Raw genomic sequence first — 14,817 nt, 5'->3', positions numbered from 1 at the left:
ATACAATGAAGTTTAGGTAAAACAAAAAGTAAAAAATCTGCAATCAATGAATAAGTTGCATGTGGATGTCATGTCTCTACAAAGAAAATTATCTTTTGACTTATTATAAAATTGAAAAAACATTTATTTTTTAGACTCAGTTCAGTTCACGCTAATAATTTCTGCAAGCAGTTCACTGTGTAATGTCACTAGGATTTTGTTTCCCTCAGGTTTCAATAAAACAAAAACAAAAACAACAACTTAACAAATCATTTTTACTTTTCTCCTTACTGATCTATTTAGTGCTGTATTTTCTGCATAGATAATGTTTGAATTATTTGAGTGTCCATCACCAAAACATGTTTCTGAAGTCTCAACTAGCTAGATAGATGGGTATACATCCTTAATTCTTTCCAGGGAAATTCTTCTCAACATTCTTTATGTTGCTTTTATATCTAGCTATAAAAACAAGTTATATAAATGTTTTGGGGGATGGCTGAAGTAGTTTTAATGTTTATAAATTACAGATTTTAGTAGTGGTTTTGGCTGTAATGGTCTGCATATATCACTTAACAATATAATCATGAATGTAGTTGGCAAAGGCAAAATTTACATGTTAGGTTCACCTCGTGTCGTAGAATATGCACCTGTCTGCCTAACATCAACACTTGGAAAGGAAAACTTGTTTACTAAAACTAACAGATAGTCGTGCTGTTTATTTAAAAATACACACATGAAAGATCAATTACGATCACCTTTATTCTCTGAATACAACTTAACAATGATAAAACGTAAAACAACACAGTCTTTGTGCCACTGATACATCATCCTACCATGTTGCCATGGAGACATTTTATATAGTATCTTGATTGGTCCATTGCTACCACAAAATGGTGGCGTCATTGCCCAGGTGAATTTACCTGGTAAAGGAGCGAACGTGTCTGCCCCTCCCACCTCCACTCCCTCCGCCACCAAACTTGCTCCCCTGAGAACCTCTCCCACCACCTCCTCCTCCACCCCCTCCGCCACCTCCTCCTGCACTGCCGCCGCCTCCTCCCCCGCTAATCCAAGACAGCCCAGTGCCTCCTCTACCCCGTGGAGCTCGGTCTCGTGGAGCCAAACGATATGCACCTAGAAAAGAGAACCACGATTTTGGTTGAGCATTTAGAAATGTATAATTCAAAACCAAAACAAGTGTTTATCCATGTGTGGATAGCATACTTGCTGGTGGTTGTCTGGAAGGCAGCGGCCCACGTGTGAAGTTGCTCTGGCCTCCACGGGGATCACTGTAGGTTCCTCTGTGCGTGACAGCTGGAACTTGGCCACTCCATGATGAACCACGGCCTCCTTCTCTGCGAGGGTAGTTTCCTACAAAAATCATAGAGAGGATTTGTCACCCTCTACTGGTTCAGTCCTGCAGTGTCCAAATTCCAAACTACTATGACATATTGTAAAAGGAAATGTTTAGTTAGGAATAGGATTCTTCAAAATGTAATACCTGTGTAGCAATTTTGACCAATGTATTATTAAATTTTTATAATTGCAGGTGTCTGCTGTATACCTACCAGATAAGAGTACACCTTTAGGTTGCGGTGGAGTAAAAAAGCGAGTCTGGCTGTGGAAGGTGGCCCTGCCTCTGTTACCAGTGAACAATCCTCTGGTGGGAGGTTTGGGGGAGCTTTTAGGGGGGCGTTTAGGGGGCAAAAGTCCAGGAGGGGTGGCAATGTCTTTAAATTCTGCCGCAACAAAGTCATCCACATGCATACTTGGAGGGCGGGAAGTGTTCTGTTTGCGCTGTCGAAAGATATCGTGAGGTCGGGAGACATTCTGTCCAAATCCCCCCCGACCCCCACGGCCGCGAGGGGCAGCCATGATGTGGGCTCTCTTCGCTGGCTCTACATAGTCCGATTTGCCGCTGCAGAGACACACATGAGATGACATTCAGTAAGTTTAAATAAACAAAAGTTAAAAAATAGTTACAACAAAAGTAAAACAAAAAAAAAATAGATAAATAAAATTAAATGTAGCCTGAAACTGTACCTTGATGTAATAAAGGTCTCGTGCTTGTGTTTGCCCAGTCTGAAGCCTTTTGGAGCCTTGGTATGACCAGGAGAGGAGGGCTCGGACAGGAAAGAATGTTCCAGCTCTGCCTTAAGGTCCAGTTCTGGACAACACTCCTGTGCCAGACTGACTAGATCCACTTTCACCTGTCACACAAATAAAAAAAAAACATTCTGTATGGACATGTCTTAATAACTGACTTTGTATAATCTATAATGTTTTAAGTTTTAGATTTCTAGTAAATACTTAATTGATTTTTGGGGTATTTCAGGGGGTGTTTTACGTGCCACATAATTAATTAATTAAATTTAGCAATTACTGAATAATTACTGAATATTATTTTGTTTGTGACCTATGAATGTACTTACCATATCAAGGTCTGTTTCTATGTCATCCGTTTGGAAGGGAGAGAACCATAGAGCCTTCAGCTGCTCATCCAGAGCTTCTGACAGAATGAACACTGTCCTACAAACGTACACAAGAAAATAATTGATTTAATCTTACCTCTCCAAATTTTTACAATGTGATAGAAGAGGTTTTCTAAAGAGGTTTAGTACTACTTTCAATTAAAGTACTGTAATTGACAACTGAATAAATACAAGGAAGGACAATAATTTAGATAAATTAAAAAGTTGATCAATTATATTTTGTATCCTCCAGACAATACCTGTGATTAAACTGTGCCCCAAGAGTCTCAGGTGCTGGCAGTGTTGGCTCAGTATCAGCAGCAGGAGGTGTATCTGTGCCTGTCTCCATTGTCTGCCTCAGAACAATCACATTCTCCAACATAGTCTCCAGTGACTCATCTTCTTTACACAGTTTCTACATACAAACGCATACAGTTACTGCTAAGAAAATCAAATTGCAAAATGGTCTCTACTGTAAAAAAACCAAAAGCATTAAAGTAAGTCTGCATCAGTAGTACCGTAATCTGTTTCTCTAAAGTGGGAATCGGGTGTGACTCGGACTCATCCCACTGCAGCAGAGCTTTCATCTCAGAGCCAGACAGTAACCGTGGAGGAGTAGGGAAGGCAGATTCTTCTCTCGACCCAGGACCCTCCTCAACACACTGCATTAGAACACAGACAGGTCCCATACTGTCTGTCTTTATACTTGTTTTACTCAGGTACTATTAGTGGGATAGCGCTTTTGAGAATTACTTCAACAGTATGCGCATACATGGCACACCTAGTATTTAAAAAAACAGGTTCTTACCATTGTTTCTGTGTTAAGAATTTGTCTGAGAAAGTCAAGCAGAGCTGAGAGCAAATCTGCAGAGTCCTTGTTGAATGAAAACACAAGCCTCTTTAGGAGTGAATACAGACCCGCACCATGTTTCTTCAGAGCACTAAAAAAAGAAGACACAATGCGGTCAACATCTTGTTTGACTCAGATAGTGACACATTCACAACAAAAACAGAGCAATGCTGTTTACACTTTGAGGTGGTAGAGTCCATAATCGTGCTCTGTGAGAAATGTCAATGTCCTCATACAGGTGACAAGAAGTGGATCACTGCTCTCTGCATTCCCCAAAACATCTAACAAGGCATTGCACACTAATGTCATCATCTCTCGCCCTGGAAGTGAATTGGCCAGATGTTCAGCCTCTGACACGCAGCTCTCACCAGGTGGAGACACCACCAGAGAAATGTCCTGTTGAAAAAGGAGATCAACATTTTAAGATTTATTCTTCTCCCTGCAAGTCCCTCTATACATTTATATTCACTTCGCTGCTTACCTGGTCACACAGTGACTGTAATATTGTTCCCACCACTTCACTACATTGCTGTTGTTGTAAAGAGTGGTCAGTTGGAGGAACCAACAGAGACAAAAGCAATGGGAACAGATCGGCAAGTTGTTCGTCTCCAGACACCGATCCAGAAAGCAGGTGTAACATTGCACTTTTACATGCTCTCTGCGACACCAGAGCATCCATCAAAGAAAGCAGCCGAAGGGCCTGGCCCCAGCACACACCCTTCCCCTCTGCCCTGTAGTCAGTAAACAGTTGTTAATGTTAAAAATACAATTAATAGCATAAATACAAACAAACGTGTGAGTTTCTTTACTCACGGCTGCAGCTCTTCCAGCAGCAGCTCTAGTGGGGTCTTCAGGATAAGTGTTGCAGTGGGTGAAGAAAGGTCTGCCAGTTGAACACACACTCTCCTCAGCATGGCCAGAAGAGGGGGGCAGCTGGTGGCACACACACACCTAAACGCCTCAGAAAAGACTTTCCACTGTGCCCGTATGTGCATGCTCCACAGCTTGCGTGTGTTTAAGGCTACGGCCACATCTTGGACTGATATCACCTAAAGAGACAAATGACAAACAATGGCAACATAAAAACAATCATTTTTTAAAAGGTGACAAGGCCTAGAATAGCTTTGTGATTGGTGAGATAGAGTGAGTTAAGCGTTAAGGTACCAGAGTGCTCTGCATTGGCAGTGGAAGAGGCAGGAGCTCAGACAGCAACGTCAGGCCTGAGAACAGACCTTCAGGAGCTTTCAGCAGTGAGACCAAAACTTCCTTTAGCATCAGAGACCATGTATTACTGGCCAAAGACTCCTCTGAATGAGTCACCTGCAAAAAACACACATAGTCTTGGAAAAATTACTCTTTCTGTAATGTATTTACTGGCTAAACAAACATGCCTTCATCCATTAGCATACCTCTTCACTGACACCCTGCGTGAAGGTGAGCAGCACATCAACAATAAGCGCCTGAACTCTGGTCTCCTCTCCATCTAGACGTCCAGATGCAGGGATGGAGCACACAATCATGTGAAGTGTCACCAACACACTGCCCACACGAGTGTCTCTGAACTGGAAAGCTCCCCCACGGAGCAGCTCTGTCAGCATAGAGCGCAACAATCTGAGTGTGCTGATACATATACTGAGGATCATGCAACGTTGTGGTGTGGGACCCATGTGTCCATGTAGACGCCATGGCTGCAGCAACACACTGCACAGCTTCTGCAGGACACGCACACAGGTATCTAGACCCTCGCCTGAGAACAGCTGGACCCCGGCAAGACTCCACTTTAGATCCCTCTGCTGACCTGCAGAAAGGAGGAAGCCAAAGTGAAAAATGTGTACAAGATTCTACACCTGTCAGTTTTGTTAAATTAAATACATGGCTGTGTCACAAATACAGTAACCAGCTCTTCAGTGTATTGTAAATAAGAATGATGTATAAGAAAATATAAAAAAGAAGCATTAGGTTTTTTGGCTTAATAAAATGTCTTTACCTTCTACAGCAGGTGGGGAACAGGCAATGTGACATAGGACCCTGAGAGCAGTGACCAGTCCAGTTCCTTCAGCAGTCAACACATTCTCCACATTCTGAAGAAACACACATTTAAACATACAGTACAACACTATTTTTGTGCATACAGTTTTGCCTTTAATATGCTATAGTGTGGATTTGAGTTGTTCAGACTTTTCAGTGAAACTCTGCATTCCTAGGGGATGGCTATCTTGTATCTTTCTGAAATGGCAAAAATAGTCTATTTGCAATATTTTAAACATAAATGGATATTGAAGAATAGGAATAAATACATTTATAATAAAGGAAACGCATTAAATATGTTTATGACCTAAAGAGTTACTACACATGATGCGTTATGCTGACTACTAGTCAGTACTACTAGACAGGGTCCCTTGATTTTTAGTTGAATGAATTAAACTGTATCTAAAGTTGTAGACAAATCAATGGAAAAAAGCCAAAGACTGCCAACTGAAGAGTTTTATTAATAACTCACAGGCTATTAGGATTATCTGCAGGAAATAACAGGATAAAAACTCACACATTTAATCAAAATGATCATGTAGTGTTTTACCTGTTTGATGTAGTCTATGAGGGCAGGAATGCTACCAATCTCAAAGCGAAGTTTTTCCAGAGGCTCCAGCCATTTGCTGAGTTCTGAAGATCAACACATAAAAGACACATAAATAATTTGACTTAAATGCCATGATATAGTAGATTCATGTTACATTAATAATATTTACCCTGTAACTTGGCATTGGTGTCATCAGCCTTAGCTAAGGTTAGTAGTGGAGCAGCATATTGCTCCATCATCCTCAGTTCATTAGAGCTCTGCACCACCAGTAGCACCAGCATACAGGCATAATTATATGTCACTGCTTTGCGAGCCTTGGCCTCACTAAAGGAAAAGTAAAAAAATAAAAAATAAAAACTTTTTAGAATCAATTGCTACAAGCAGAGACAAAAGAGGGAGAAGAAGACAGCTTTACCCCTGTCCATCCTTGCTGTGGTGCTGGAGCAGGGTGACCAGACAGGACAGGTTATTTTCCAGGCTGAAAACATGGGCCACGGCACTGCGACCAGTCTGTGTGAAGGTCATCAGGTATAGCGCATGGAGCAAGCCCAGTACCTCTGGGTTGTCACCTTCGTCTAGTCCAGCTCCTCCATCACCTCCTGTGGCCACATGGCTCATGAGCTCTGACACACCCTGGAGAGCATGCAGTGCCTGCATTAGCCACACACCGAAGCCCTCTTCTCCACACCCTGGCCCTGTGAGAGCTCCCTCTCCCCCAGTGAATGTGCTTTCATCAGCCTCAGTCTCTGCCATCGATGCCAGGAGACGCAGTAACAGGTTAGTGGGGGTTGACTGGGCAAGAAGGAATAGAAGGCCTGACTGAGTGAGTGACAAGAAACGTAGGAGCTCTCTAACTGCTTGGGTCACACCTAAGTGCCCAGCCGCCGCAGCCGCTGACAACACAGCTGTCGTGCTTTCCAGGAAATGGCATGCATGCATATACCTAAGAAAAGAGATATTACAAATCAAATCACTGAGTCACAGCTAGATTCAACTTTGTGTCTGAATTTCTTTAAGTACCTATACAATGTTGGGTATGGATCATCCCTCTCTTGTGGCCCTGTTATTCTCACAGAAGTGGGGAAAGCTTTGCCAGGTGGCTGCACCATGCAATGAGGGGCGGTCTCCAACAGGTGATGTAACTCTTCCAAAACTCCTGCGAGCCGATCAAGTTCTGCTTCGCTTACAGGTGGGGAGCTAAGCAGTGTTTCTTCCTCCATAGGGCTTTCAGCATCCTCCATTTCCTCCTGTGGATGAAAATTAGTCATAATTACAAAATAAACCTGATCTTGGATGTTCGAGCTGTGTGTGTGTGTATGTACCTGCTGTGGTTCACTCCATGCTGCTGCTGTTCGCTGTAGGTCAATCAGCACTTCGTACATGTGGCTTTTTTGTAATATGGCGTTGCCAGCTGTTATGACTCTGACTGTTTCTTCATGCAGGAACAGGTGGACTAGACGCTGTGAAGGACATGCAGCTTAGTGTCACGTATTTATGAAGTCAAACCAGTACAAAGTATCTTATATAGATTTTTTCCTCAACTGTTAGTGTTTTCTGAATGTTTTCTGTAAATGAGCCCAGAGTCTGTGAAATTTAGGTTAGCTTCTGGCTAAACAACAGCTGCTTTAAACTACAGCCAATGCATTTATGTCCTCGCTTGAGCTACCCTACTAAGTCCTGATGTGACATGATATCTCATGTGTTTGGGTGGGATATGGGGAACATTGTTTTCATGCTGACACAATATGGAGAGTACAGGAGTTTTTTTTCTTGGTTCTCAGGAGGATAATTAAATTTTGGCTTTCATTTAAACAATCACAAGGTGGTTAAAACCATCACATTTTTATTCAATTTTCCAGTGTAAACGCAAATGACAGATCAACATAACCTGGTTTTCTTCTAGCTCACAGACTCCAAAGCAAAGAAAATTTGCATTAAAATTTGTTTTTAACTTTTAACAAAGAAATATGTTTTGATACCTGATAGCCACTCTTCTCCGACTCTCCTACATGTACGAAAGCCTCCACCCCAGCAGGAGCACTGGTCAGTGCATCAAGAGCTCTCAGGATACTCAACTTCAGTGTAGAGGACACATGGTCTGTGTGCAGCAACTCCAGGAGCACACCCAGAGCACCTTCACGTAGCAACGCTGTGAGCCCCTGCGGACACTCTGCCAGGTGTGATGCTAACTTTGCACCAGCTTTCAGTTGTCTGAGGTTAAGAGCAATGGGTTGTGTGAGAGCAACCTCCATACTTAAAGCCTGGAGAGCCCACTGGACTAAAACTCCAACAAGATACTCAATCTCTCCCCCTCCTTGTTTAATTAAATAAGCCAACCCTTTGGCCAGCAGTCCAGGTGCTTCCTCAAGCGTAGTCACCCAGCGGGCATCTCTGTCATCCCCAATACTAGCTAGTAGCTCTTTCAGCTGTGAAATAGCCTCCACCTCCTCTCCACCTGCTGTTCCCTCTGTGCCACCAGCATCCCTGGGCTCTTCCACACTGGCCTTCTCAAACTGGGTTTCAAAACGAGTCTTGTATGGAGGAGTAAAATAAAGCAGGGGTCTGAGTTCTCGCTCATATGGGTCATATTGGACAGGTGGGACAGATGCAAGGTCCTCAGGAGTGTAGTCCATGTCGAAAGTGGGTAACTTAAAGCTACCATTATCCAAGTCGTCCTCATCACTGGAAATCTGCTCATAGCCATCATCACCTGGCAGAGTGGAAGAGACAAAAAGGGACATAGTTGAAAAATGTTTAACTACAATAAAGATGAAAATAAATGCTTTAAAGATTATCTAGGTCATTAAAATGTAAATGAGAATGAGGAGGACGATGACTACTTTATATTCCTTTGCTTTTTTGCAAATGCATACACTGACAAACCTACTCACACACAGCAGCATCACTCCAAACATGCTGGGTTAGTCTGGCATGCAGGACGTGACTACAGCACAAGCTTAGCCATGGCTGCAAGGATGTGTGAGGTAGAACTGCACATGACAGCTTAAGAATGGTAATCAGAAGCATGCTATCAGAAGTGTACCCAGGAGTAGTCTGGTGTATCCAGCAGTTCTGGATGGAGGAAGCATGCCAGAGCAAACACACTCTCGAACTGTCACTCAGTCCCAAATGGACCCTACTCCCAAGGGCCTTTAGGAGTCAGAAAGAATTTGTGGTACCAAGGGGTTCAGGGCTGAGCATCCATTTGGGATTTTTGCCTGTCCTACTCTCATTTAAGAACTTCCCTACCTTCCTCCATCTCCTCTTCCTCTTCCTCACCCTCATCCTCCTCCTCTTCTTCTTCTTCCTCCTCCTCCGGAGCACTACCCTCTGTCCGGGCATCTTCTTCCTCCTCCTGCTCTTCCTCTTCCTCCTCATCACCTTCTTCCTCTTGTTCAGCATCCGAGTATGCCTCATCAGCGGGCAGTGATCTCTCAGGTGACACAGCCTCCAAGTAATCATCACGGCCCTCACATGGTTCATCTTTGACAACACCCACTATATATGACAAAACACAGGCCGGACCAGACACAATGACAAAGATTCTCATATGACACATAAATATGTAAATATAAATTTAAAAAAGGGTTTCACATGTTTTGTCTCCAACATAAAGCTTATAATTAACATTAGTGAAAACCAAAGCAGCAAAAGTTAACTATCGATTGTTTTCCCACTGGGCCACCAGCCACTAAGTTTTATTAATTTCATTAAATTGTGATAATCAGCATGTAAAGACTTATTTAGGATTTGTCACTCATCATCATTGATGTTATTTCTTTCAAACATAAAAGCTGAAAAGCTGCAGAGTTCTGCAACCATTTCATCCAAGGATAAAAGGGAAAATTTATACTGAAACGTTATGGTTAATGTGATTACATCTAGTAATGATCAACATTATACATTTTCTGTTTTTAACAATAAAAACAAACAAACAAACACTGGGCAAAAATAGTAAGTGGCTTAAACAAACATTATAATGCTTTAATGTTGTTTTATGGATACAAACAGTCAGGAGCTGACGGTGACTAAATTAACTTGAATGAAAAGACTAATCCAAAAACTGCAAGAAAAGCATTGCTAGACTTTCACACTGTGTAAATTAAATGACCTAATGTGTGTCGCTGTTGATAAATCTTTGTACCTACAGTGTTTGCTATAGTTAAAAAGCAAAGAACACATGTACAGCTCTGACCCATTGCTTGAACCTGCTCCTCCTCATCATCATCTGGGGGGGGAGGTCCAGGGGGAGTGCGAGGCCCTCTGGGTGCCGGTCTGGGTGGGCTGCCATTGTACTGTTCATCTTTTTCCCATTCTTAGGAAGACAAACATGGGAAGTTTACTGGATGTTTCCATTTCAAAAAGTGAGTTGTAAGGCAAGAACATTTGATAGTTGCAGCTTTACATCGCCCACCTTGCTTCATGATCCTCTTAAGTCCGCTAGGCTGTTGAGGAGGGGGTGGTGGTGGAGGAGGAGGTGAGTCTTGGTTATGACCATGTGAGCGCTCTGTTGTCCCATACACTGCCACAGTCAGACTGGTGTACCAGCCACGCAGCACCAGGCCGTCTGTGTTGACCTGCACACGCAAACCCATCTAGTTATTCACAAAATAAAAGGAAGGAAAATTAAATTACTTTATACAACCCCTTACCTTTCCACTGGGTCTGAACACGATTGACTTGTTCTCATCATATTCCAGGCTGAAGGTAGAAAGCAACAAAAGGAAGAGTAAAATATCAGAGTTAAACTGAACTGTTCTTGAATTTGTTTATATTTTAAAAGAATTTGTTTCACCAGTAACCTATAAAATCTTATATAAAGCTCTTTCTAACAAGCACATAATTGCCCTTTAGCTTTGTCTAATACCACTCCTTTGTCATGCCTTATATCTCCCTCTTAGCTTATTTCGTGTTTACTATCTAATAAAGGGCATATCCATTTTTTTTTTTAAAGTACAATGGTATCCTTGTTTCCAAGCATGGAATTTAAATGAAAAATTTGAGCTACCACAATATGATTAACAAGATATATAAGCAGTATATATATATGTGTGTATATTGTATATGTATATATTTTCTCATTTTGTCCCTTTATTTAGCTAAATAATCAACTATAATGCCTCTTCAGACAACTATAAAACATCAAAATTAACAGACATGAGTCAAAACATTCAGTTTAAGCTACACACAGACTGCAATTGCACTATTTTAGGGGCATATAAACCAATACACCTACGAACCAATAGTCTTAATGTGACAACATAGAACTGTAACATCTTGGGTTCCTATTTGACCAACAATCTGAATCTAAAAATAGTCTTTAAAATAGTTTGTAAAAATAATTGTATTGTCACAAAACAGGCAAAATGATGTGGCACAACAGGGGTCATCCAGATTTTTCCCAAAGTAATTCCTAAGATCTATTTTTGTCTTCTTGCTCATTTGTACATATCAAAGATATTTTGAGAACAATAAGGCAGGTTCCAAAAGCTCTCCTCCCAACTTTCCCAGCAGAAATATTAACTTAGGCGTGTCATATGTAAGGTTTTCAACGACTCTTACACAATGAATGTTTCTAAATACAAGTCTAGGTGCTACTCTGAGCACCTGTTATTAAGAAGTCATAATAAAACATTCCAGTACCCATCTATTTCACAGACACACAGACATTTAAGTTTTTGTGTTACTTTCAGCTACAGTGTGGGTGGGCTTCAGTTTCTGGAGAGACCAGTTTGCTAGCATAGAAACAAAGAGACCTTAATGGGTGGGTGCACATGCACACACCCACCCTTTTAGCCTCTTAGAACAGGGCTCAGATCCTACCATGACTGGTTCTACAGGTGAGACAGACTTCTGTATCTTAAAAACCTTTGAGCTCTGACAAGGAAGCAAATAGATGGAGAATGAGAAATGGCTAAGAGGAGGGGGAATTTACCTGCCCAGCCTGTGGAAGGTGGGGCTGTTGGGTTTGGTGACATTATTGAAGAACAGCTCGAGCTGGAAGGCATGAGGAGAAGTCTCCCTGAAAACACACATGCAAACACAGTCAATTAATGAGTTATGTGTCAAGACAAGAGTGGGCAGTAAGAATTAACTTAAAAATTATTATGTATTTGCTACACTTGTACAAGCTATTGCAATTGCATTAAACAGGTATGCCACAAATTCTGTATACAGTGCACTTTTGGTTAAAATTTAAAGAAACTAGTTTTTCACTCTTGCATAGTAAAACAGAATTTAAATTCCTCTGCCATAATAGATATATATTGCTATATTGCTCACCTCTGCATCCGAACCACAGGGGGCTCATCTGCTCTGGTTTGTACACTGTTTCCAGTTAAATTACACCACATATTACCTAACAGGCTCAGCGAGAATCAGGACCAACTCAACAAAAGAGCTCAGGTATCAAACTCATTCACACTGTGGACCTCTCAATTTACCACAGACACACACATACACTTCCTGAGGGGAGATATTATTAAAAAAGATTTGAGGATTTCTTGTCATTAGGGAGGCAGCCATCCAACATTCTCTTCCCAAATACAACTCTGATACCTAGTCTCAAACTATGGTATCAGATACTGAGGTTGGACCCGATACTAGTGCTCCCTTTTCACCCAGTTTAAAATCTGCGTATTACAAGTTATAATAATATGCTTAAAGCAAGTTAACATGAAGCCAGGCACTAAGTTGGGAGCTCTTCGTGAATTCATAAAAGTAAGATTTAGTGGAAACAATCAATTACAATTACACAGAGAAAGAACTGCATTGATTGTGAATCAAAAAGACTGACAATAAAACTGATCCATGGTATCAGACTGGTGTCTGCACTATCTAGAAGGTACGTGGAAAACATTAAAGCAATCTATTTCACAAAGACTCCTCAACCTGAGCTCAGCCAGCTTCTTATTAAAATGTTCTTTCATTATTTTAGAAACAGTGTTTCAAGCCTCAATCAGTTATTGACCAAGTAAGAAGAAGGGTCAGAAGGGAAGAATGTAAGAAGGGATTTGCTTTTTTTTGTAAAAGCAAGAGCTTTTTTAAACAGACACAGGGAACAAGAATTGTTCAAAAAGTCTTTGAAACAGATCCCATCATCATTTGCACAGTGTTGTGTATTCAGCAGCTACTCGATTAGCTAAGTACCATGTTAAATACTAGCTAGTACACCCTTGTAATATACATAGGTTATACAACTTATTTAAGAAAACCACTCAAGTCCTAACGTCTGACCATCAAGTTGAACCAACACCTCTCTGAAGCAGTTTCAATGAAAACAGTACATTATAAAGTCACATACTCAGTCAGTGTTTTTCTCATTTTTTAGGTTGAAATGTCAAAGAGTTGATAATTCTACTAGGAGTATATTATTGAGTTCAAATTGAGTAGTGGAGTCGTACTGTAGTGCATTATAAGAAGACGTGGTTCCAAAGTGTTGGCCACCTCATTTTAAATATGGTGGCCAATTAATATTACAATAAGTGTATAAATAGCCTTGCCCCCATGTACACTGTCAATTGATACAAAATACAAACCTGTTTTAGTTTAGTTTTGTCATATAGGTCAAGTTCATGCTATTTCACATTGTACACTTACATGTTTGTCTGTGTGGAGTTGCATATACACATTGTTGTGTTGCCACATCAAGGCTGATGGTGTTGGCATAATTATGTTCAACTTACATACACACATAAATATCTGTATATTTGTTTCTTTTTGATGGGGGGCAGGTAAAGGGTTTGCATATAAGCTACTTGTATATTGCCAATATTCAGTGCTTTGGTTGTTAGCTATTACAATGTTTAGCTGCGTTGTCCCTAAAAATAGAAATGATAAATATAATTCTAATAATAAATTATGTAGGAATTTCTGTTGGCCGTTTAGATCCCACAGTCGTAGCTATGTGTACCCATAAGCTCTCAGCTAAATGAATGTGAGTCATCAGGTTTTTGTCAGTGCATTATTGTCCTTACCCAAATGCTCTGCTGTCAGGTAAGTTGCTATGTGCTTTGATTCCCGGAGGAATGACCCGCACCTCTGTGATTAACACGCCACAAGGAAACCGCACCACATCCACGTTGGTTAACTAAAGAGAAGTGTACATTCTAATTAATACAAACACTTAAACACTACAATGTCTAGACCAACAGAAATAACATAGGCTGTGGAAGTGATTCTTGCTGATTCTTGCGTTAAGGCTTAACACTAGCCACCTGGTAGCTAATTAGCAGATAATCTGCACCACAATGATGCAAAAGAAAGCAGCTGTATAACGTTGTAAGACTATGCAAAAAAAAAAAAACGGACTTAATTGAATGTCATATTCGGTGCATGTAGCTAACTATACAATATGTAGAGAAGTATTTTATAAAGGATTTAAACTGCAGGGTTATTACAATAACAAACGTTATGACAGAACGGCTAACGTTAGCAAGCTAGCAGCTTTAGCTTAAAAGTTGAGAATCAATCCCTAAAACGTTTACAAAAAATGTAATTAGGTTTAAACACTATAAACAAAGAGTCTTAAAACGTCAAAATTTTTACCTCTGCACTCTGATGCTTAAACGTCTCTAGAAAAAGAAGCTCTGTAGAAGTGTCCCCCGCCATCGCTTCTAGATATCGTTCAGACCAGGGATAAACTTCCGGGACGGGAAATACTTCCGGAGTAAGCAAAAAACAAAACCTAAATTAAACGGAAAGAACAAAACAAACGTAATTATTAAATATTTATGATAAAATAATTTTACTCACGCAAAGGAACAACTAAAAAGTAATTTGACTTAGATCAAAGATTTAGATCAAATTGATTGATTGAAGATGTAATTATTATTATATATTTTTTTAAATTTATACTACAATATTATTATTATTGGTAGTAATAGTTGTAGTCGTCGTAATGATAGTAGTCGTTTTGTAAATAATATATTCATTATATGTAC

At 40.6% G+C, this 14,817-nt stretch overlaps 1 protein-coding gene across 4 annotated transcripts; it reads right to left on the bottom strand.

Moving 5' to 3' along the window:
• Positions 1-720: 720 nt before the first annotated feature.
• On the bottom strand, positions 721-14,550 carry virma (vir like m6A methyltransferase associated). Of its 4 annotated transcripts, none has more exons than XM_067510805.1 (27): positions 14,423-14,550; positions 13,852-13,964; positions 11,811-11,897; positions 10,528-10,576; positions 10,290-10,452; positions 10,071-10,190; positions 9,125-9,373; positions 7,855-8,585; positions 7,198-7,335; positions 6,896-7,122; positions 6,291-6,818; positions 6,045-6,199; positions 5,876-5,958; positions 5,285-5,378; positions 4,707-5,095; positions 4,462-4,617; positions 4,111-4,346; positions 3,779-4,028; positions 3,476-3,693; positions 3,256-3,388; positions 2,966-3,109; positions 2,708-2,862; positions 2,409-2,505; positions 2,020-2,186; positions 1,545-1,894; positions 1,201-1,347; positions 721-1,110 (listed from the first exon to the last, which is right to left on the bottom strand). In XM_067510805.1, the coding sequence occupies exons 1-27, from the start codon at positions 14,483-14,485 to the stop codon at positions 896-898; spliced, it is 5,457 nt and encodes a 1,818-aa protein (XP_067366906.1). In that variant the 5' UTR covers positions 14,486-14,550; the 3' UTR covers positions 721-895. The 4 variants fall into 4 exon arrangements, with proteins under 4 accessions (XP_067366906.1, XP_067366907.1, XP_067366908.1 ...); XM_067510806.1 differs by having other exon boundaries at positions 9,155-9,373; XM_067510807.1 differs by having other exon boundaries at positions 9,203-9,373.
• Between the last annotated feature and the right edge of the window lie 267 nt (positions 14,551-14,817).

This window comes from Channa argus, chromosome 7 (genome assembly GCF_033026475.1).
Source record: "Channa argus isolate prfri chromosome 7, Channa argus male v1.0, whole genome shotgun sequence".
NCBI lineage: Eukaryota > Metazoa > Chordata > Actinopteri > Anabantiformes > Channidae > Channa > Channa argus.
The sequence above is the reverse complement of the archived record's forward strand: the minus strand, read 5'-3'. Positions and strand labels throughout refer to the sequence as shown.

Coding starts and splice junctions, on each gene's coding strand:
- virma (XM_067510804.1), bottom strand. CDS start 14,485: ATGGCGGGGGACACTTCTACAGAGCTTCTTTTTCTAGAGACGTTTAAG. Junction 7,336..7,854: donor CGGAGAAGAGTGGCTATCAG/GTATCAAAACAT, acceptor TGTCCTTCACAG/CGTCTAGTCCACCTGTTCCT. Junction 1,895..2,019: donor GAGACCTTTATTACATCAAG/GTACAGTTTCAG, acceptor GTGTCTCTGCAG/CGGCAAATCGGACTATGTAG.